The 22555-nt window shown below is 42.4% G+C and overlaps 2 protein-coding genes across 14 annotated transcripts in view; one reads left to right on the top strand and one right to left on the bottom strand.

The window, feature by feature from the left end:
• PPFIA2 (PPFI scaffold protein A2) overlaps positions 1-7139 on the top strand; it is a 600314-nt gene extending 593175 nt beyond the window's left edge. For both annotated transcript variants that reach the window (XM_090042615.1, XM_090042614.1), the window contains one exon: positions 4713-7139. In XM_090042615.1, coding sequence (XP_089898741.1) covers positions 4713-4741 — 29 coding nt within the window. In that variant the 3' untranslated portion in view covers positions 4742-7139. The remainder of the gene's footprint in view (positions 1-4712) is intronic.
• ACSS3 (acyl-CoA synthetase short chain family member 3) overlaps positions 1-22555 on the bottom strand; it is a 203754-nt gene that overhangs the window by 3737 nt on the left and 177462 nt on the right. For 2 of the 12 annotated variants that reach the window (XM_090042628.1, XM_090042627.1), the window contains 4 exons: positions 19592-19691; positions 19322-19497; positions 9396-19058; positions 7951-8948 (listed from right to left, as the gene is read on the bottom strand). In XM_090042628.1, the coding sequence (XP_089898754.1) occupies positions 18993-19058; positions 19322-19497; positions 19592-19691 (342 nt within the window). In that variant the 3' untranslated portion in view covers positions 7951-8948; positions 9396-18992. Of the gene's footprint in view, positions 1-7950; positions 8949-9395; positions 19059-19321; positions 19498-19591; positions 19692-22555 lie in introns of those variants that run through there. The other 10 variants (XM_090042626.1, XM_090042623.1, XM_090042625.1 and 7 more) reach the window with 10 other exon arrangements.

Raw genomic sequence — 22555 nt, 5'->3', positions numbered from 1 at the left:
TCATGGAGCAACTGGAGCCTGGTGGCTCCTTCAGGGGTGTGGCGCCAAGGAACCAAGGCAGGGGCCTGGCCTGCTGGTCTGTGCACGGGGCAAGGGTGGGCTGCAGCTGCGGGCTGCGTTCAGCCTCTGCTCTCTGCCTCACTGCTGCTGCTTTGACAGCAGTGCAGCATGGCACCACGTGAGTCCCGCAACTGGGCGTGCCAGGCAACAAAGCACATGGCACCACGCTGTGCCACTGTCAGTGCAGGGGCAATGAGGCACAAAACAGAAGCCCACAGCTACAGCCCACCCTTGCCCCATGCACAGACTGGGGGTCCATGGGCCATGCCCCTGGATGAGCTGTGGGGCTCTGATTGCTCCATGACCCAGCCCAGCCAGGGCCCCATTCACAGTGACTGGGGCCCTGGCCAGTCCAGGTTGTGGGATAATTGGAGCCCAGCTGCTCCTTCACAGGCATAGTGCAGGGGAGAAGGGGAACGGGTCCAGAGCCAAAGGGTGGAGAATGGGCCCAGTCCTGGGGGGCGAAGAATGGGTCTGGACCAAAACAGGGGAGGGGGGCAAACAGACCCGAACCCAAACTGACAGGGGGAGAGGGAGAACAGGCCTGGACCCAAACCTGAACCCGAACTGACGGGGAGGAGGGGAATAGACCCGAAAGCAAACCAGCAGGGGAGAGCGGGGGAACGGGCCGAGACCCGAACCAGTGGGACCCAAACCACAGGAGAGTAATGAGTCCAGACCTGAACTGGCAGGGGGAGGAGGGGCCTGGGCCCAGGCTTGGACCCCAAGGCAAGGGGGACTGGACACAGACCTTCCACACCAGCTGGCCAGCAGTGGCAGTGCACAGTCCCTGCTCACAGCATTGATGTGGGCACAGCAGTGCTTGGTGCAGGGGCTCTGCCCTCCTGCCACTTGTCCAGCTGGCACAGGATGGGGGACAATGCAGGCATGGCTCACTCTGGGTGGAAAGGAGCAAGTGGCAGCAGGGCCTAATTGCCGCTCCCAGTGCTGGCGCACCCGCATCAGTGCTGGAACTGGGGACTCTGCCCTGCCGAGGGGGGCGTGCTTGCCAGCCTGTGTGGCAGAGCACAGAATGTGAGTGTGGGAGCACTGGGAATGGGGGCTATGCCCTGCTGCTGCTTGCCCCCTTCTGCCCAGAGCCAGCTGCACCTGCATTACTCCCTCCACCCCACCCCCACACTGGCTGGACAAGTGGCAGTAGAGCAGAGCCTCTGCTCCCAGCACTGCCATGCTCACATCCTGCACCCACCTCCCCAACTAATGTGCCCTGCCTGCCCCAACTAGGCAGCTTGTCCCAGCCCCAGTCCATCCATCCCCCTCTGCCCACCACAACAGACTTACCAGCTGTTTAGTTTATGGCTGAATCTCTAAAGCAGCACCAAATCTTTCAGATCTGATTTGGCTGAATCGAATCAGAACAGTGATTTGAGTCTCCGAATAAAATCACCGTTCCCTGAATTGGCCGAATCTGAATCCGAATCCAAAGTGAATACTTGCTGCTTCACACAGGCCTACCTTCAGTAGAACATCTGTCTTGCATAGCTAATGAATTCCCCGAAAAGCAAAGGACAACTTCTGTTCTCTTGAGGCTGCTCACATCTAAGCTAACATGCCAGTTATTGGAAGACTACAGAAAGGAGTGAGTGTTTCAGCAGTATTTGAGGCAAATGAAAACAGCAGACTAGGGTGCACTAAACTTCCAGAGAATGCACTCACCAAAAAAAAAAAAAAGCAGTAAAGAGGAGGAAGACCCACCTGCCTTTTTTACTAACTGTTTTTGGGGATTTGAACAGCGTGGAATAGGATCATATGTAGGGGGCCTCAGTCTATTTACATACCTAATAAACAAAATAGAATGGAATCTGGTCCTAGATTCTTCCAAGTTATAACATAGCAGACGTATCTACTTGAGATATTCACTGTGAAGCTGCCTAATTAGCTCCATAGTGAAGTCTCAGTGTCTACATGTGCAGCCCTGTTAGACCACAGGAAACTAATTAAACTCCACCAGAGATTAGTACTTGTCAATACAAGTACTGTCCTGCAGTGGCATTCTTTAGTGTGCAGCAACACATGTGTAGACACTGATGGGACTGGCTGGGGCATGAAGGTACTTCAGTACAGAGCTGCCTGCCAGGTAGCCCTACACTAGAGCACCCTTGTGCCCCCACCAGCCCCTACGCAGTACATTAAGCCAGATCAGAGCAGCCCTAGGCTGGCAGGCTGACTCCCAGATTCCCTTGCAGCCAGGGCTCCTCCAATCTGGCTCAATGTGCACACATGAAGACATGGCACCTGGGAGCAATAAACTCCAATGTGATATGCACTGGAGTCTGTTCATTCACCTTAATTTCATATGTAGATGTGCCCATTATAGAAGATAAAGGATCACTTGACCCAGTCCAGATTAAGATGTTGCAAAATGACTTTGTTACTTTGGTGTCTAGACTGTTTTTATTAAGACTTGTTCCAACGGATCAGTTAGGTATGAGTACATTGATGGATTCATGTGTTGGTGTTGATATAGAAGAGGTCAGCAAAAACTAGTAATGAACATATATGACTGGGGCAGAAGGTCAGAACAACATAAAAGCCACATGCACAATATTACATAGGACAAGTAAGTGAGATTGTCCATGACCATTGCAGGCTGTTGTAGTCATGCCTTGTGCTGCTTTTGGTGCTCAGATGAACGCTATTCACTGTAAATACAACCTAAGTCACTGATGTGTCAGTGCTGATGAGTCTTAGCTCAAAACTGTTTATGGAATCATTAAAAATATGCTGCCACCTTACTCTGTTATAGACTGCTTCTTTCAAGCTATTGGAGTCAGCCAAACATATTTTTGTGCTTAAATTTCCGGGTAACTTTATAATTTGTCCACTGACCACCATGAGAATGGAAGCCTTATTTTAGTGAGTCATAAAAATAACTTGTGGGATTTTGTGAGTTGGCTAAATGACTGAAGAGTTCAGTGTCTCAAGGATGAACAGTTTATGTTTAAGGTTTTCAATATTGTGGATCTTGCCCCTCCATTTACTATTGCAAATAGGCCAGTGGCAGCACATATGGAATTCATAGAGCCTTCTGATATTATGGTGATATGTTGTCCATCTCATGATTACATTTGTGATGCTGTCACACTAGCTGTGAAGTGCAATTAAGCATTAAATTTAATGTCTTTGGAACAGGTGTGTTCACAATAAGCATACATAGTTGTGAGCAAGGGACATTATAATATCATTACATCAGTTCCTTTTCATAGAAATCTATAGAAAGGTACAAAAGGAATGTGCCATGGGACTTTATGGAGATGTACAGAATCCAGTTTCTCTTTATGCACTTAAATGGCAGTTATATAACTGCATGTCTGGCTGGTTGGGTTTTTTTTTTTTTGTCTGTGCCTCTGCCCTGTGGGGTGTGTAAGCATGCTGAACATGCCAAGTCAAATATGCACTATATATATCCATACCATACATACACCATATATATCCATACCTGAGTGCAGGTCAAAAAAAGCCAGGAGGAAATTTCCATTCTTTTAGCTCCAGTGGCTAAACCTTGTCATTATTAAGGGCACTTGTTCAAGAAGCAGGAGACCTGGATTCTTGGTCCTCTTTACTCAGGGAAGTAACCTTATGAAGAGTTTAGATTAAGGACTGTATAGGATGATTTAGATAGGAATGATCCTGCCTCAGGCAGGGGGGTTGGACTAAATGACCTCTGGAGGTCCCTTTCAGCCCTGCTTCACTATGACTCTATGACCCTGCACCTCTCTTGAGTTTTCAGGACAGTGTTATACATACCATGCCATGGGTTCAGGATACTCTTTACTGCTCCTTCTGAAGCTTGTTGCGTTTAATAGTCATTGGATGAAATGGCTGGAGAGCAGCACAGGAATTTCTACCCAGTTGGGAACAAAGGTCCAGGTTTGAACCCAGGGCTTGATCCCTTTCAGGGAAGTAGCCATCATATACCCTCTGATGTTTTTGTTTCCTCCTGGCCTTACATATTTCCCTCTGCCTAGGCAGGGGTACCTATAAGGTACATCTCTAACATCAAGCTAAGGATATTTGAAAGTCCTTAAAAAAGGCAGTGAATGAAAAGAGCTACAGGGCATCAGTGAATTAGGTTGCATTTATGGGAATAGCTTTTGCATCTTGGTAAAAGTGGGTAGAGCTGGTATCCTGTCTAGCCTTAACTGATTTTACCGGCAAGACAAAGCACATGACCATTAGTATATGTTAGTACAATATTATTATATTTTTTGAAGACTTGAAACAGATTTCCAAACTACAGTGCACCAAAGCTCAAATTTGTTTATGTAGTGCTTACTTAAATCTCAGTGGGTGTGTCTATGTGTGCTTTAATGCGCATTAGCCCTACTTTAATGTGCATTAACTAAAGCATGATAACGCACATGAAGATGCACCCAGTGTTTAAAAACTGCTGAGCATATGTTAGATTAAACACTGTGAAGCTTTATAATTATTCCATTCTCTTCCCCAGAAAGCAATGAAAGATTAACAACAAATGCACATTTTCCTCTCTAATATTCAAGTTTATGCTGAAAAATGAAATATGCTATGACGCTTTATATTCCCAGTAGTGTCATCATAAAATTAGTCTAGGCAAAAAAGGAATTTTAAAATAATTTTGCTAATTAATACTTGTTTATTTTTTTCTTTAGATATCATCTCTTTCTTCTACTTTACCTGAAGTGCACTACCACTATCTTAGGAAAGAGCAGTAAAAACTCTCTTGAAAAACAGGGTAATAGGGAAGAGAACACGTAAAGGTTTCTCAAGCAAACAAATGTGATGTTCTTTTCATGTATTAAGTTATTGGTTAGTTTCAAGAAGAGTAATGAAATACCTTAATAATTTTAAAAACAAACAAGACCCCCCCCACAAGCATCTCTGTCGTCATAAATTAGGCAGTAGTGCGCAGCCAATGCTTTTATCAAATGGAGCCACTCATTTTTACATTGTTCCACCTGTTCTACTGTAATATACTAGACATTTACGTATTTACTGTGTATGTATTTCTTTTAAAAAGTGTAAGTCTTATGTAAATGGATATAAATATGATTTTTTAAAATAAAATCTATGGTACATGGGGTCTCAGTGCAAACACTTGACGATACAATGTCAATAATACTGTTTGTATCTTTCCATTCCACCATTTTTACAGTTTTTTGATTGTAACAGTCAAATGAATATGTTTAGCAGAGTTAGAAGCTTCAACATGTTCCTACTTAAAAATCTGTCAATATTTAAAGCTGAACACCTGCCTCTGATGTATAATAGAATGATTTAACCAGGAACTGGAGCCAAATGGACTTACAAAGGCAAACAGAAATGTCAGATAACTATAGAGAAGCACTGTGATGGCTCTCCTTTTAAAAACAATACCAAAACTGTTTACAAGGGTCAAAAGCAATTATCGAAAAATAATTTGTTTAAAAAAACAAAACATTCTCCTATGCTACCAGTGGACCAAGAAGAACCTCGCTTTACTAAGAGCCACCTTTATGTTCCAAGATCTTCACATGTCAGCCAGCGCTGGACAGTGATATCTAATTGCTGTAGAGAATCTGATGCTCAAGTCTCCAATTGTATAAAAATAATAAGCCAAAACCCACCATTTCTTCATTATAACAGGGCATTAGACAGACTCCTGTCTATCGTTATGCTTTTAGCCAAGATGGCCTTGCTGAGACTTCACAGAAGTCAGTTTTATCAGAGGAAATAACTGAAAAACAGAATGATAACATATAGTGTATAGAAGTTTGGAAGAGCAATTATTACCTGCTGTGGCTTTATTTGGTGGTGTTATTGTTGTTTATTCTTTGTTTATATGGGAAGTTTCAAAAGTAAGACCTACTTATTAGTCATTTACCTATTTACTAATTTTCTGCTGCTTGATCCTAGCTCAAGACCTGTCTTTTAGTTATTTCTTTTAGCAGTTTGATCTGCAATGTTTGCACGTACATAGACATTTGTTTTATTGTCAATTTCATTTCACAAATTTCAGTCAATCAGATGGTGACAGATTTTTCTCCCCCCGTTGTCAAATAAAAAAAAAATTCAGTGCTATTTGTGTTTATGATGTCTATAAAGATGGTTATGTAGTAGCATAAAAGTAGTTTGGGATGACTGGCACCACTCAAGCCTAGATATAAGCAGATTTTCTCACTAGCAGGGAGCCTGAGATATCAAAATGAAATTAATGTTAACAGTCTGCCACATGAGGGAGCACTGAACTTGCTTATTTGTAGGCTATGTTGCATTTGATCAACTGTAAAGACTACAAGGTGATCGTATAAAGACATAGCTTTCTTATGTTAATTCCTCAGGCATAACCAACTGAGATATCAATGTTCCCTGACCCTGGTTTTGATTATTTTAGTGAACAAAAATGTCACTAAGTAAAACAATGCAAACCAACATTGTCACTGGTTGTAGTATCTTTTGAGCATCAGTTCTATAGTACAGTACTTACAGTTTTGTTTGCAACTTTTATGTATGATCTGCGTGAACCAGCAGAAAAGCAAGACATACAGTAAAGAAGGGAAAAGAGAGAATGTTTATGAAGGGGCATGAGAAAGCCCTCTCCCCATAAACTAAAATTGCAATTACAGATTCCTAGGCATAAATCTGTAACAAACAAACAAAATCTCTCATTTTTGTTCTGGACAAAAAGAAGAACAAACAAGAGAAACCCCATAAAAATGGCTGTGTACTCTCCTCTAAAAGGAGTCTCTAAGTCCCTTCTGCAGACAAGCTGGAGCACCTTTCTCAATAATTAGGAAAATGAAGGAAAACATTAAATGCTTGTGAATGTGACAGCAGTTCAAAATTACAAATCCATTCTAAGCCTGCCATATTCTGATCAAATTCCACAGGCTCATTTCTACATTGTCAAGCATTACGTGGTTTCATCATATTATCTAACTCATTCCTAGGGTCCATAAAGACAAAAAGATACAACTTCACTATAGATTATTTGAAGACAAGATTCTTTGGGTGAATCTGATATCTTTTATTAGACCAACTTAAATAGTTGGAAAACAATTATTAAACAAGCTTTCAGGTTCAAAAACCCTTCGTCAGGCTAAGGAAGTTTCAGCAGTTGGTGTGTGCTCCTCCTGGATGGAATGAAAAGTAAAGAAGCCAGAGGCCGGGCTGGTATGCATGCAAGGCAGCAGGCAGTGAAAACGTAGATTGAGGAGTCAATGGGTGAGAGACAGGCTGGGGGTGGGGGAAGGAAAGAGAGAAGGGGGATGAATAGTGGAGAGGTAACCTGGGGAGTCAGATGTCAGGCAGATGATAATGTGTCATAAATCCAATGTCTATATTCAGTCCATGATCTTTAGTATCCAGGAGGTTGATGAAGTGGAGTTCATAGGCTCGTCGCTGGGAAGTGTTTTGTAAATTTCCTTTGAGGATCAGGATTCTCACCCATTGACTCCTCAATCTACATCTTCACTGACTGCCTATCTTGCATGCATACCAGCCTGGCCTCTGGCTTCTTTACTTTTCATTCCATCCCGGAAGAGCACACACCAACTGCAGGAGCTTCCTTAGCCTGATGAAGGGTTTTTGAACCTGAAAGCTTGTTTAACAATTGTTTTCCAGCTATTTAAGTTGGTCTAATAGAAGATATCAGATTCACCCAAAGAACTTTATCTGCCTATGTCCTTAGACCAACACAGCTACAACCTAGACGCCTATAGATTATTTGACACTTGTTTGGAGAAAGTCCTTCTTACCATTCTTGATGATAATTATAATACATTTGTTATAGGACAGCACTTGTGTGCAGTCAGTGCCCTCTTTTTACCACTGATTTGTTTTTTTGGCAAAGGACCTTTCATGTTTCACAAACTCCAAACGCCGGCATAAATACAAAACAGTGGAACAGTATAATTCTATTAAATGTTATATTAGCAAAACAATTGTCATTAAACAATTATTTTTGGCTGACGGCCCATTGCATAACTAACTCATTAAAAACGTAGATGAATCCTCAAGGACACCTGCTGTACCAGTGCCTTGCTCATCGAAGACATCAGTCCTGTACAAAAAATACTGAAGCTCGTAGATGCATTGGCACCAGTGCTCCAGTGTCATTTTCCAGCTCCCAGCAGGGATTCTCAACTGACTGACAAAAAGACCAAGGACAAGTGGCTGAGATGTTTTTCCAGATCTCCTCCCTGGAGCAACCGTGTGTGCCAGTTTCCACTCCAGTGTAAATATCTCTAGTTCTAGCTTCATCTAGTTGTACATCAACTCTGCCTCACTCCCCAGCATCATCTCCCCAGGCATCCGTCATGTATTCCATGCTACTCTTGGAATGGATATTCTCAACCCTCCTCAATCCTGATAAAGCTCCTGCTGTGATCCCTCCACTCCCACCATCACCATATCTAGTTATGTCAACAGCCTTGGTATCAGTTCTAGAGCCAGTCACAATGACAGCGGTTATAGGCGTTGGCTTGTCATAGTTCTCATGCTGAGCATGATGCTATATATATTTGTCCACGGCAATGGCTCAAAAGCCACAGTGTTGTCAAAAGGGCAGTCCTTGTTTTCCAAAGTGGTTTCCTTGTTTCTGGCTCAGTAGCCTTAGGCATCCTAACTTCACCTTCCAACATGTTCTTACTGGTATTGTGTTCTACAACTTAGCCCTGTCCATTGGGATACATTTAGCCATTCCATTTAGTGTACATTATCTTCAACATCCCAGACTATTGCAGGTCAGATGCTGTTCATTTCCTAGATGTGGAGGGTTGTCCAAATCCTAAAGGGTGGCTATTTTGTAGGAGCATATTCCCTTCTTCATTTTTCCTTCCTGGAAGAAACCATTGTTCTTTCACTCTTCCAACAAATGGATGATTCCAGGGCCACTCATTAATTTGCTGCTGCAAATAAAAAGTAGTTTTTGGTTGCTTAACAAACTCATTAGATGCAAGACAAAAAGGCATTGCTTAGGCCTCAGTGGGATTGTTGTGTCCAATTCTGGGTACCATGTTGAAATAACAATGCAGAGAAACTAAAGCAGACATGAGCAATAGAAAAGTTGGAAGAAGGAACTAGATTTGTTGAGTTTAAAGAGATGGAGATTAAGGGGAACTACGACAGCAGTTTTCAAATATTTGAAAGGCTCTTGTAAAGAAGAAATACTGTTCTCCCTTACCTGAAGAGGGCAGGACAGGTAGAAAATGGTGTTAAACTAAAGGAAAACAAATTTAAACAAGATCTCAGGAAGAATTTCCTAAATAAATTAGTAGGACAATGGACCTAATTGCCTAGAGTCGTTTCAGAATCTTCTTCATTAGTTTGTAAGAAGACACTAGATAGATATCTACCTGATATGGTATAGGAATAGTGAATCACAAATCTGGGCACCAGATGACACTCAGGATCCTTTCCAACCCTATGTTTATTTGATCTGATGCATCATGTTGCCCAAATCCTTCACATTTGGCACCAACTTCTAGAAGGGAGGACAAAAAATATCAAGCTCCTGCATCTTCTATGTTTGTCCCCCATCCTTCTCCTTGGATGATTATTCTGTCAATGAGAAGACTGGGCCATTTTTCTAGACTATGAAAGGAGCTGAAACATTTGGACCTGATCATCATAAAAAGTGTATCCTTTTGCTAACCTCCACACTGATTTTTACCACACTGATTTTTACCTAATTCTCTTTGTCAGATTAGATTAGTGTTAAAACCAGTGAAGTGCTACACAATTTTAATGACTCCAGAGCTGCTCTGTGCGCCCTGAAAGACTAGTCCCTGGATCCTACAAGGAAGCTGCAGTATCAGCCATATTCCGCCCAAAGTCATACTCCATAGTCTTCCTTTTCTTATGATATACTTGTCCTCAGAATCACCCAAATTATATTAATGGTTACATAACCAGAAGCATTCCTGCACTTCACTCTTTGCTTCAGAGCACACCGTTAGGCAGCAGACAAGATAGTGAGATATACCTGCACTCCAATTCAGTAGCTTGCTCCCCTTACTCTCCCTTCAAAAACTGCCCAGCTCATTAGCAATATGGACAGGCCCACATTACAGTAATACCAGTAGGTTCTGAATACGACACACTGGATGTACCATACCATTCAGTTCGCCATCGCTTCACATCCCTTCTCCCCTTTTCAGTTCCTTTTCTGGGACCTTTTCACAGGATTCTCCAACAGGGGACTGATGCTTGCTCTTGTGGAGAGGAAGGGTCTTCAGGGGAAAAAAGTCTTAGAGATGGGGGTTTTGCAGTAATTACTTATTGGTTCATAAGGGGATTGCATCCTATCTTGGTCTTAATGAAGCTCAGTTTTCATGATCAAATTCAGAGTAATTATGTAGGTAGCCATTATACTATCCCTGCAGGAGGCAAACTAGTCTTCCTCTCTAAATTTATACGACACCTATCTCCACATTGTCATCAAACCCTCACAGAAAAAAACATATCTAATGTGTGGTGTGTCAAAACAGGAGCATTATGGGTTTGCAGTCCCATCATTTGACCTCTTGATGATTCCCTAAAGACTTCACCAAGGTTCTCCTGATGGTTACCCCACATCTCAGACATTTAGATGACTGGCTGGTAAGAAGGACATCCTTGAAACAAGTGTCAAAGTGCTGAGGCTCTCTTATACTCTGGGACTGTTGGTAAATAGACAAAGGTCAAATATGATCCCTGTGCAAGGGCTTGAGTTCACAGGAGTCATCACCTTGGACTCCACAATGGTAAGGGTCTACCTTCTGCAGAGTAATTTCCAGCTCCTTCAAGAGCTAATTTTGTTGGTTGGCACCTACCATAGTGTCAGTAAAAACCTCTAGCTTTCTGGCAAAATTACTTCCTGCATTCTTGTGACATTGCATGCCAGACTTCACTTCAAATACAAGGAGTCTGGCCCACTAATGAGCTGGGGAAGCATCCTACAAATGGGAGCAATGATTTCCCCCGGTCTTCCCCTTTCTCATTTGGTAGAATTGCCCAGGCAGCATGTGCAAAGCAATGCCTTTTCTACTCGCCTGCTGCTATGACAGCTGCCTCTCTGTTAGGCTGGAGAGCCTACTTTGCCATATTCCCAGTCCAAAGTACTTGAATGACTGGAGGAAATTATACTTCATACCAATATGTTGGAGCTCTCACAGTATGGACACTCACCAATCTTTCGTTCACTGCATTCAAGGGGATTGAGGGGAATCAAACCCACAACTCTCATTTCCACAAGGTCAGGTTCTGTCCCATGGATCTGTTCATATTAACCTTTTTCTACACAGTGACACAATTTCAGTGGGGAAGAAGGTGGTATGGCAAGGGTAAGGGCACTCACCTGGGTGGAAGAACTCCTGGGCCACATCCAGAGAGGTGCTGTTATGCAGCATGTGGCTCTGTAGATACGTCTGTGACACCAAATACCGTGTGTTCAGCTGTTCTCCACACTGATATCCAGGGATCAAAAAAAAACCTGTGCAAAAAAAAAAAAGCAGAGCAGCATACATGGGGGCAGCATGTGCCACTCAAAACAAGCCTGGCCAGCCAGAGCCGCACTGTGGCTGCTGGCCCAGCTCCCAGTGGTAAGACTGCCACTGCTGCAGCCCAGGAAGGCCCCCAGGCCCCCAGGTAAGGCTGCTGGGGCCAGAACAGTGCTAGCCCCAGCCTCCCCTGCTCTACCCAGGGTAACTTGCAATGCACCAGAGCACACGTGGCACAGACATTCCCCAGGGAATACACATACACCCTTGTGCTCAGAGTTTCATGCTCTAGATGAGCTCTCTTCTTGGTGCACTAGTTGTTTTAGATCTCATTCTGCTTCGTTCACCGTATATGAAATCTAATTCAGGGCTGCAGATTCCACCCTAGGGCCTGGTGCTTGAATGTTTATATCCATTAAAGGGCTTATCTGCTCACATAAAGCACTCAAAGCCAGATGATGATGATGTTTTTCAATACAAAGCTCAGAAATATCTAGTTTAGCTTTCCAGGATGAAAAGATACAAATCCAATTGCCAATCTGACCAAATTCCCTCTCTAAAGATCTTTAAGTTCAAGGAGGTCTGGGAAGATAGAAAAAAGACTGTATGCAGTTGCAGGAGCTGTACATATAATGGTACAAGACAGTCCCACCCCAAAGAGCTGGAAATAGATAAGGAAGAGAAAGAAAGGGATTACTGCTATTTTTCTGGTGGGGGAAAATGGAGTGGGAATTGCCAGATGGATGGATCTATGAAATGAGCCCTGGGCCCCTGAATTCTTGTTCACAAGGTTTTACTCACAAGGTTTTTCTTTTTCCCCCTCTCATGGATTTTTTGCATGACAATTTAGAAACATTATTTAATAAATACTCCATAAAAATATAAAATACTTTTAAACATCCTTTACTTTTATTACACCGGAAAGCAATTGACGTTCAAATCCTGAATGTTCCTCCAGTCCCCATGATAAAATACCTGCATATCTAATACCAGGCAAAAACAGTCTTATTTGATTGAACAAAGAAAAGGCAAAATCTTGTTTATAATAGTGAATTTTGCATAACCAGAAAAGTATTCAGCACTTGATTAGTTAGCATTTTGTATGAACTTTGCACAAATATAAGTAACAAGATACAGGGAAAAACACAGAATAAGGCTCTTAGCTTCTACCTACAGCTGCTACATCCATTGTAAAATCCTCTAGTTTTAAAGTCAGCGCCAGTAATTTAAGTTTTGAGCATGTGTGCAACTCCAAGCTTACATGCTTTGGAGAAGGAAAGCTCCAGTAGCTCTTTGTTCCCTCTGCATTAGGCAGATCACTTGATTTAATGTTCGTTAATGAAATGAAGGCAGACCACACTAGAGCTTTCCATAGAACATCTGTGTCTTCCTTCCAAAGCTATAAATGTTCATAATGATATTTAATGTCTTGGTAACTACAACAGAACATCTACAAAGCAACAAAATGGTAACTGAATAACCAAACTGGAGAAAAATAAGCATCAGATTCTGCAAGCAGTACTGCAGATGAGTAATTTTACTACTCAGATGAAAGACATCACTTACATGAGCTACAGTGTGCGACTGTGTACCCTAACTCTGCTCATGAAGGAAAAATCAAATCTGGTGCAATAAACTTAGCCTTCACTTAAGTTTTATTTCACCCTATTCTGATGTCTTAACACAAGAGGATAGCCCTGCAGCTTGGCCCTGCCTATATTGTCCGGCTTCTCCCAAAATGACCACCCCATCAGGATGACTATTTTATTATATGAATATCTGGTCAAGCATTAAATATAGTATGGACTCAAACACTGAATTACTATGGGATATACGACTGCTCATTCTATGTAATAAATATAGTGGTTTGTTCCATTGTATTTGGTGCCAAGCTCATTAATGCATTATTTGGTTCAAGACTGTCTGCAGAAGATGAAACTCTGAGGAAAATCCATACTGCAAGCTTCCCATGCCCACTAGTACCACCCTCAAACATGCATGCAGCATAGGCAAAAAAGGCTGTGCAAAATGGCTATGTCTCATTTCGATTTCGGATTCAGCCATTTCAGAGGAAAGCTATTTGTTTCAGTGTTTTGGATCACTGCTCTGTTTCAATTCAGCCGAATCTGTTCAGCGTTTCAATGCTGTTTCAGATATTCGGATCGGCAGGGGAGAGGCTGGCACAGCCAAGTGGCTGCAGGTTCTCCTGCAGCTCCTCCAGCTTTGTCTTCCTCTCCCTGGACAAAGGGAGTTGCGGGAGAAGCCCCCATGGCTGCCCTGCCTGGCACCATCCCCCGCCCAGCCCCAGCCTAGTCCTGGCACTTAAAAAAAAAAAAAAAAAAAAAAAAAAAAAAAAAAAAAAAAAAAGCCCTGTACTGACTGGATGCAGGATTGGCAACTGGGGCCTCTGGACACTCATGGCAGAGCCCCTTCGCACAGTGTGGGGCATTGGGGTCGCCCCCCTTACCTGGCACCCACACAGCAGCTGTCACATGGCATGGGTCCAGCGCTGGTAGACTGGGCAGGGAATATGGCCAGGCTGAGCAGCCATGGGGGCTTCTCCTGCATGTCCCCCGGCTGTGCTCAGTGCAGGCTGCACCAAGCAGACTCGGGTGCTGACACTGGCCCCAGCTGGCAGCAACAGCCTGCTGTCATCCTGCACACAGAGTTGGAGGCCCACACCCTCAGGGAGGGCTGCGGGTCTGTGCCAGACTCCTTCCAGAGGACACGGGTCCTCAGATCTGCATGCAGGATGACAGCAGGCTGTAATCCCTCTCCCAGAGCACTCAGGGACAGCTCACAGATACTGGTCAGCTACAGATGTCAACATCAGAGCAGTCCTTCTGCCCCTCTTCCCTCTCCCTCTTCTAAGTTTCTGTTTCCCTACAAGCCCAGCTCCTAAACATCCAAAACATTTCCAAAATGTTATGGATGGTTTTGTTTAATTTTGGAGATGTTTTGGAGCCTTTCTTTTCATTTCAGATTTGGTGTTTTGGGTGCCAAAATGGGCCAAAACACCTCTGAAGCAAAACAGCTGCTGAAATTTCACACAGCCCTAATAGGCAATGACCTTCTCCCCACCAACTGGAAACAGGATAAGCTACCTCTAAACAGTGGAGAGAGCAAACTAATTACCAGGGATCCTGGTTTGCTCTGATAAAAAACTGCAAATTATCTGATAAAAACCCCCAAATCCATGATTAAAGGCCCTCCAAAGCCCCCCTGGTGCTGCTAGTGTCCCTCACTCACCCCTACAGTATCCCCAGCCCTCCTGGTACCCCTCTTTCATGTGTGCATCTGTGCATGTATACATGTGTATGCACCCATGTGCACATCTATGGGTGTGCATGTGTGTATGCAGTTGTATGTGCATGCATGTGTGGGCACTGGACACACTCCCATTGGGAGCTGCCTGAGGCTAAGGGAGTGGGGAGGGGTAGGATGAAGATGTGGAGTGTCCCCTGGGCCAACTGCATGTGGACTGTGAGTTGTGCTATTGGCTCTTAAGGGAAGCCACATATGGAGGAGACAAGCTCGGTGCCCGATAGCACCACTTGGTTTCCATGTGCAGTGGGCCAGGCACTCTGGCAGGGAGGCTGCAAAACCCCCCAACCTGCTGCAAATCTCTAGCTAGCTACAAACCCCCGCAGCTCCCAACCAGCTCCAAACCTCCCAGCTGGCTCTAAACCCCCCAGCTGAAAACTCCAACTGGCTGCAAAACCCCACCTGCTCCCAGCCAGCTGCAAACCTCCCCACTCTCTCAACCCCCAGTCAGCTTCTCCCCCAGCCCTGCCTGGCAACCCCCAGCCCCCTGCAAGCCCCACTTACCACTTCACAGGCTCCAGAAGGAAATACAGCCTGACCCAAGACTTGACTAAAACCCTCAGGCCCCACCCAACCTGCTCTCCCTCCCCCTCCGGGGGTGGGGGTGGGGCTTTTCCACCCTTTTTCTAATCAGCTCTTGCAGGCTGGAACTCAGCCAGCCTGAAAGAGCTTTTTGCAAAAGTGAGAGATCCACAGGTTACTCTGTTAAAAGGTGAAATCCTGTTTTCTCTGATAAAAAATGGGAAATCCGTGGTTTTCTCCATTTTTTGTGGGAAATGGAAAACCCAGATCCCTGCTAATTACCACTGCCAAGTGACAATGCCAGTTAGCTTACCCACATTGCCCTAGAACTACACAGTCTGGTTACGCTCCTTCTGTTTAGGAGGTGGGGAATAATATACAAAGTGCTGCATGGTGTATTTGAGGGTGCCATGACAACATGGCCTATGACTCCAGCCCTGAAAAGTGCTCATAGCCCAGCAGGGCACTTGAATGGGAATCACCCTAATTATTCTTCACTACTTCCAATCCCTTATAGCCTGTCACTTTATTTGGCTATGAAAATTAACTGTTGTGTTAAATGCATGTGTCAATGGTTCTGGCATCTGATACCTTTACTCAGGAGAGGACACCAGTCTTTCTGGATGTTTGCCTTTGAGAAGATATTGTGATTGAAAAAAACAATGGGTCCTCTCATTATGTATATAAATATTCTTTAAATCTAATAGTATTCTTTTTGAGTGTGAAGATCAGGAAAGTAACTGGAGACACTAATATATAGTGACTCCCTTGTTTTGCTTTCTAAAAACCTTTTCCCCTGATGTTCTGTATATTTTTTATCTAAAAAGAATAACAAGTTATTAAATGCATCATGCAGTGAAAAGACACTACCTGACAGTAAAGCAGCAAATTACAGTGGTATGGAATCCATCTGGTGATATGCTGAGCATCTTTAACACCGAAGGATCTCCCAAAAGCATAAAGTCACTCAAGCAAACTCTCAGCACTCTGGAACACCTTTGGTCATATAAAGTCACAATGAGGTTGAAGGATGTGGTTACATGGCACAGTACAGACCGATACCAGCTGGTTATCCCTTTCATAAGAATGACATAAATTAAGGAGGTCAGCAAATTCAGAGTGTAAGCAGATGGTTCATCTTTAACACAGGTTTCCACATCATAGTTTTTCATTCAACACTATTACAATTAACAATAAAACAAGGGTCAGTCATAAACAGATTTTCATATACTTTAAGGCCAGAAGCCTAAGTCTGACCTCCTGTATAACACAAACCAAAGAAAATCACCCAAGTCAAATCAAAGAAATCACTGCACAAAGCTTCTGTATGAGCTCTAGCTGCAATATTTAGGAAGACATATGGTCTTAAAAGGCTTTGAGTTTTTTCCTCTCTCACCTGTAAAATAACCTTAAAGTAAGAAATAGACAAATGAGTATCTTCCACCACAAACGTTTTGGTCAAAGAGCTGCAATTCCAGAAGCAAGAAAAAAGAACAACTTTGAATAAAAACCCATGCTGATTCAGTAGCAAAGTGAAGGCACCAGTTAAATATAATTCCATATAATGGGGGAAAAGAGGAAACAAAAAAGCAACTGATTTAATTCAAAAGTTGTACAACATAAATTGGTAAAGAAACCTAAAGACTTAGAAAACAACTGTGACTTGCAGGGCTAAAGACACTAAAAAGGGACATTTCAAGTTTATTAGAATAAAGAAATCCAGTAATTTTATATCCCTGTTAATGGCAGGGATGTTAATATTGTTAATGATGCACAGAAGGGAAGAATAGTCAAAAATATTTCTATTGTGTGTTTGCAAAAAGCAGAACAAGATGCTTGTACACCCTGGAGATGATAAAAGTACTTTCTATTCTCTTAGTAATAAAGGAGGAGAGGATGTTAAAATCATCCATTACAGATGCATATTTGTATATCAGCCTAACCTGGTACCCAAGAACCTTTAAAGAGCTAAATGATGAAATCACTGGACCACTGATGTAAACTCTTAATCAGTCTTGGAATACTGGGGAAGTTCTAGAAAACTAAAACAGTACTAAATGTACCAAGAGTAAAAATCAGGCTGGTTAATGTCAGTCCTTGGCAAAACAGTGAACAGGTGATATGAAATTCAATTGATGAAGAATGAAAGCACAGAAATGTAATTAATGCAATTATAATGATTTTATGGAAAAATAATAGGTCCTGCCAAACAAACTTAATTTTATTCTTTGATAAGATGGCAAGTTTGGTTAATAAAGGTAGCGGCTTAGATGTAACAGCATGATGTAAGATAACTGACTTAGTGCATGACATGGTGATTAAAAAATTGGCACTACATAAAATCAATGAAGCACATAGTAACAATTAACTAGGATAAGAACCAGCTATTTGGTAGATTTAAAAATAGTTGTTAATGGTGCACCCTCTAAAAAGTGGTGATCCTAACAAAATTCAGCAGAGGTAAAAAAAACTAATTTGGATACAATTCTACAAGTTGTATTCATTATCTGGAAATCCAGTATTTGAAATCATTTCTGATAAAAATCTGGGTATGACACAAAAAGTAGCAGAAGATTAAATAGTGAGGAGAGAAGGGTAGCCGTACATAATGATTTGCAGCACCTGGTAAACTGGTAAACCATTTTGAACAAAATATATTTTAACATAGCCAAATGCAAAGCTAACTGGAAAGCAGTCTCTGAAAAGAATCTAGGAGTTATAGTGGACAAAAGCCACAAAATGACCTTTCAGTTGGATGACATGGAAAGAGGGTAATTGTGGAAGGAGGAGTAATCAGGGGTGATTTTACCTCTGCATACAGCATTAGTGAGATGGATACTACAATACTGTGACAGTTCTTTTGTCCATATTTTAAATAGGGTGTTGAGAAACTGGAAAGGGAACTGGAAAACATTATTGGGAGCTGGAGAAAATGCCTATCAGTGAGGCTTATGAAGCTTATGCGTTTAAGCTTATCAAAAAGAAGATTGAGCGGGGAGTTGAGTACAGTGTATAAGAGCCTTCACTGAGAAAAGCAGCATTCTAAAGTGCTCTTTAATCTACCAGAGAAAGCCACAAAAATAACTGAAATCAGACCATTTAAATTGAAAATAAGGAACAAATTCTTAACAGTAAGGGTGATTTTCTATTGCAACAAAACAACCAAGTTACGTGGTGGATTCTCCATCTCTTGATATTTTTAAATCCAAGTGATTTAGGAGGCCTTTCCAAAGATATGCCTTAAGCAAATACAAATTACAAGTGATGGGGCACGAGGCAATATTCAAGAGCCTGTGATTAAAGAAGTCAGATTACAGGATCTAATATCCTTTCTTGCCTTAAAATATATGAATTCATGGACCTTCCTTCCAAGATGCTGTTAAAACTCTTTGCCATTGCATAGTTAAACATCTCAACATCCAGTAAAATAAAAATGACAATTTCCCTCTTATACACTCAGTATATTTTGCTGTCCATGATAAAGAATACAGTAACAGCTTTATAGTAAAAAAACAGCCCCAGATTATTTCAGATTTTTAAATATCTTGTGTTGCTGAATAGAAACGCTATTCAGTTCATTAGGAGGTTTGTGAGTACGATATACTATAAGATGGACAACAGTTACTTTTATTTGTTCTTCAGCACTTCTTCTATATGTTTAAATGCATGAGGATCCTCAATGGTTGGTGTTATCTGTAAGAAAAGAGTGTACACAAATATATGATAGTGGATTACCAAACTGCATGGTAGATGTATTCATACACCTCAACTGCAGAGGTGTAATCAAGAACAAAAATATTCAGGACTTGGACATGATGATTGTGAAGGCAAAATATAAAGGGAAAGCAAAACAACAAAATGAAGCAGCAATGCAGGTTAATTGGAGCCAACAACAAAACAATTTAAGAATCAAAAGATGTGGCCAATTCATTAGATAAAGAGCCTCTCTAGTTTACCTGATATGGGTTGCCATTGACAAGGGCAGAAAGAGCAGAACGTGGTATCTTGCCAGAACGTGTCTTTGGTATCTGTTTCACAAACACTGCTTTTTGGAAGGCTGCCACAGGACCAAGGTTCTGTCGAACACATTTAACGATCCCTTCCAAAAGTTTCTCTTCTTCCATCTTTACATCTGGTGAGAAATTGCAAAAGCTTTTACTACTAAGCAATATTATACAATCTCACTGACACCAGATGTAAGTCAATAAAGAGAAATGAACTCTCACCATCTCTCAATACACACAGTGCTAATGGAACGTGACCTTTCAAAGCATCCTCTAGGCCCACAACAGCGCAGTCAGCCACAGCACCATGGGAAAGGATAATCTGACAGAGACAGCAGAAATCTGAATCAGTCATTGCAGTGAAAAAACAAAGTAAACATTTCCATGAAAAAAACAGCATGTCGACATGAAGTACAAACTTAGTACTCAGTTGTATGGCATAATGATTTTCATTACATTTGTACAGAAGATATAAAGGAGGGAAAAAGTAGAACAAAACTGAGAAAAATAGTCCTCATGGGTTGATTTTAAAAAGTCAGATTTAAAAAAAAAAATCTGTCAATTTTAGGAGTTTATGGCAAGATCCCAAGACTAGTGCAATACATACAATATCTCCTGTAAAAACATATATTTCATAGATTCCATAGACATTAGGGCTGGAAGGGACCTTGGGAGATCATCAAGTCCAGCTCCCCCGTCCAAAGGGCAGGAAGTCAGCTGGGGTCATAGGATCCCAGCAAGATAAGCATCCAGTTTGCTCCTGAAGGTGTTCAATGTAGGTGCCTGAACCACCTCCGATGGCAGGCTGTTTCAGACACTGGGGGCTCGGACAGTAAAGAAATTCTTCCTTATGTCCAGCCTGAAATGGTCTTGTAGCAGTTTATAACCATTCAACCTCATCATTCCTTGGGGCGCTCTGGTAAACAAATGTTCCCCCAGATACTGGTGGTCACCCCGATAAACTTGTAGATGGCCATCAGATCACCCCTGAGCCTGCACTTTTCCAGGCTAAAGAGCCCCATGGCTCAGCCTGTCGTCATAAGATCCGTTTTCCTGACCTCTGATCATGCGCATGGCTCTCCTCTGGACTCTCTCAAGCTTCTCCACATCCTTTTTTGAATTGTGGAGCCCAAAATTGGATGCAATACTCCAGCTGCGGCCTCACCAAGGCTGAGTACAAGGGAAGAATGACGTCCCGGGATTTGCTTGAGAAGCATCTATGGATGCAAGCCAGTGTTTTGGTCGCTTTACTAGCCGCAGCATCGCATTGCAGGCTCATGTTCATCTTGTGGTCAATGATGACCTCCAAGTCTCTTTCTTCCGTAGTGCTAGCCAGCGTAGCACTGCCGAGCCTATAAGGATGCTGCAGGATTTTTTTCCCCAAGGCGGAGAACCTTGCATTTTTCGGTGTTAAACACCATCAGGTACTCATCCGCCCGTTTGCTGAGCCTGTCCAGGTCAGCCTGGATCACCCACCTGTCTTCTGGAGTGGATGCTTTGCCCCAGAGTTTAGTGTCATCGGTGAACTTGGCCAGCCCTCTCCTGACTCCAGTGTCCACATCATTAATGAAGATGGTGAACAATATGGGTCCCAGGACAGAGCCTTGGGGGACCCCACTGGTCACAGGACACCATGATGAGTGACTTCCATCAATTACTACCCTCTGGGTCCAACCACAGAGCCAATTTCCCAGCCAGCAGATCGTGGTGGACCCAAGGCCACAGTTGGCTAGTTTCGCCAAGAGGTGATCATGAGATACCAGAACAAAGGCTTTTTTGAAGTCAAGATATATAACAGCAGTCTCTTCTCCCTTGTCCAGGTGATAGGTCACCTGGTTGTAGAAGGAAATGAGATTGGTCAAGCAAGGCCTACCCGCAACAAACCCGTGCTGGCTATCCCTTAGGATGTTGGCATCAGCCAGTCCATTAAGTATGGCCTCTTTTAAAGCAAAGCCCCTGCCTTGAAAGGCCTGCATGAAACATGATTCAATATTGTAAGAATTCACTACTTGCACCTGAAACCACTTCAAAAGGAAACTAAAAGGGATATATATAAAGTTCTACATTTCATCTCAACTTGCCTAGGCAGGAGAAATGGAGAGGAAACTCTGACCTGAAACTAAGGTTTCAGTTTGTTGGAACAAGAAAAATACCACTTCATCCAGACTTCTAAAATAGAAAGCTGAGACACTGAGCCTGTGGTTCTCTGCTGTTCTTTCCCTATAACTGAGGATCCAGGTGCCCACAGTGATCATATACACTAAAGCAGCAGTTCCCAAACTCTGACAGATTGCGCACCAATTCAAAATGATACAGCCTTAAGAACCACCAAGATTTTTTTCAGTTCAACCTTAAGTATCACGAGCAAATTTTTTTCATATAAAGTAATTATAATAAATCTGTTAATGCATACCACTGACAGGTTGTCTGCATACCACTGGTGCTACATGTACCACAGATTGGGAACTACTGTGCTAAAGAACAGGGATCCTTAGAATTCTCCTTTAAGAATTTGGGTCTACTGATGTCATGTGTACAGCCAATAATTAAACCCTCCCTGTAAAAATTACAATAGTGATACTATACACTAATGCTTTCATCATTGCAGGCAGATACGAAGCACAAAACATGTCTCACCAGGAATGAGCTTTGCCATGGCCATTATTTACAAACAGTAAAGCAACAAAACTGGAGGGATATATGGGTTAATATGGGTCAATACTTTCCTTTCCTAAAGTAACAGCCTACTGCAGAAGCAAAACATCATTCCTATATCAATAACTGAAGGTAATCCCAATCCAATGATAAATACCTCCGGTCACAAGCCAATAGTCACAAAGCATGACTAGCATCCCACACAAACCCACTGCACATTACTTTCCACAGTTTATCTTCACTTTACATTATTTTAGCATCACACATTCACAGGATGCCAAAATATATCTAACTGTGGCAGCGATGCACATGCATAGTTTTCCATAAGCGGCCCATCATCAATATAAAAATCCTGTTAGTAATGGAAATTAGTCTTCTGCATTAATGGGAAAACAGGGTGCACTGGTGATACTGTCAAGGTTCAGTGTTAAAAAAGCCTCAAGCCACTTACACGTAACCAAGGTATTATGTAACATTTTAAAATTACGTTACGTTTATCTGTTAACCTTTGTCACCTGCCTCCTCCCCAGT

Source organism: Crocodylus siamensis, chromosome 4 (assembly GCF_052110815.1).
Source record: "Crocodylus siamensis isolate JL-2025a chromosome 4, ASM5211081v1, whole genome shotgun sequence".
NCBI classification, from domain to species: Eukaryota; Metazoa; Chordata; order Crocodylia; family Crocodylidae; genus Crocodylus; species Crocodylus siamensis.
This window is presented reverse-complemented; position numbering and strand designations above follow the sequence as displayed.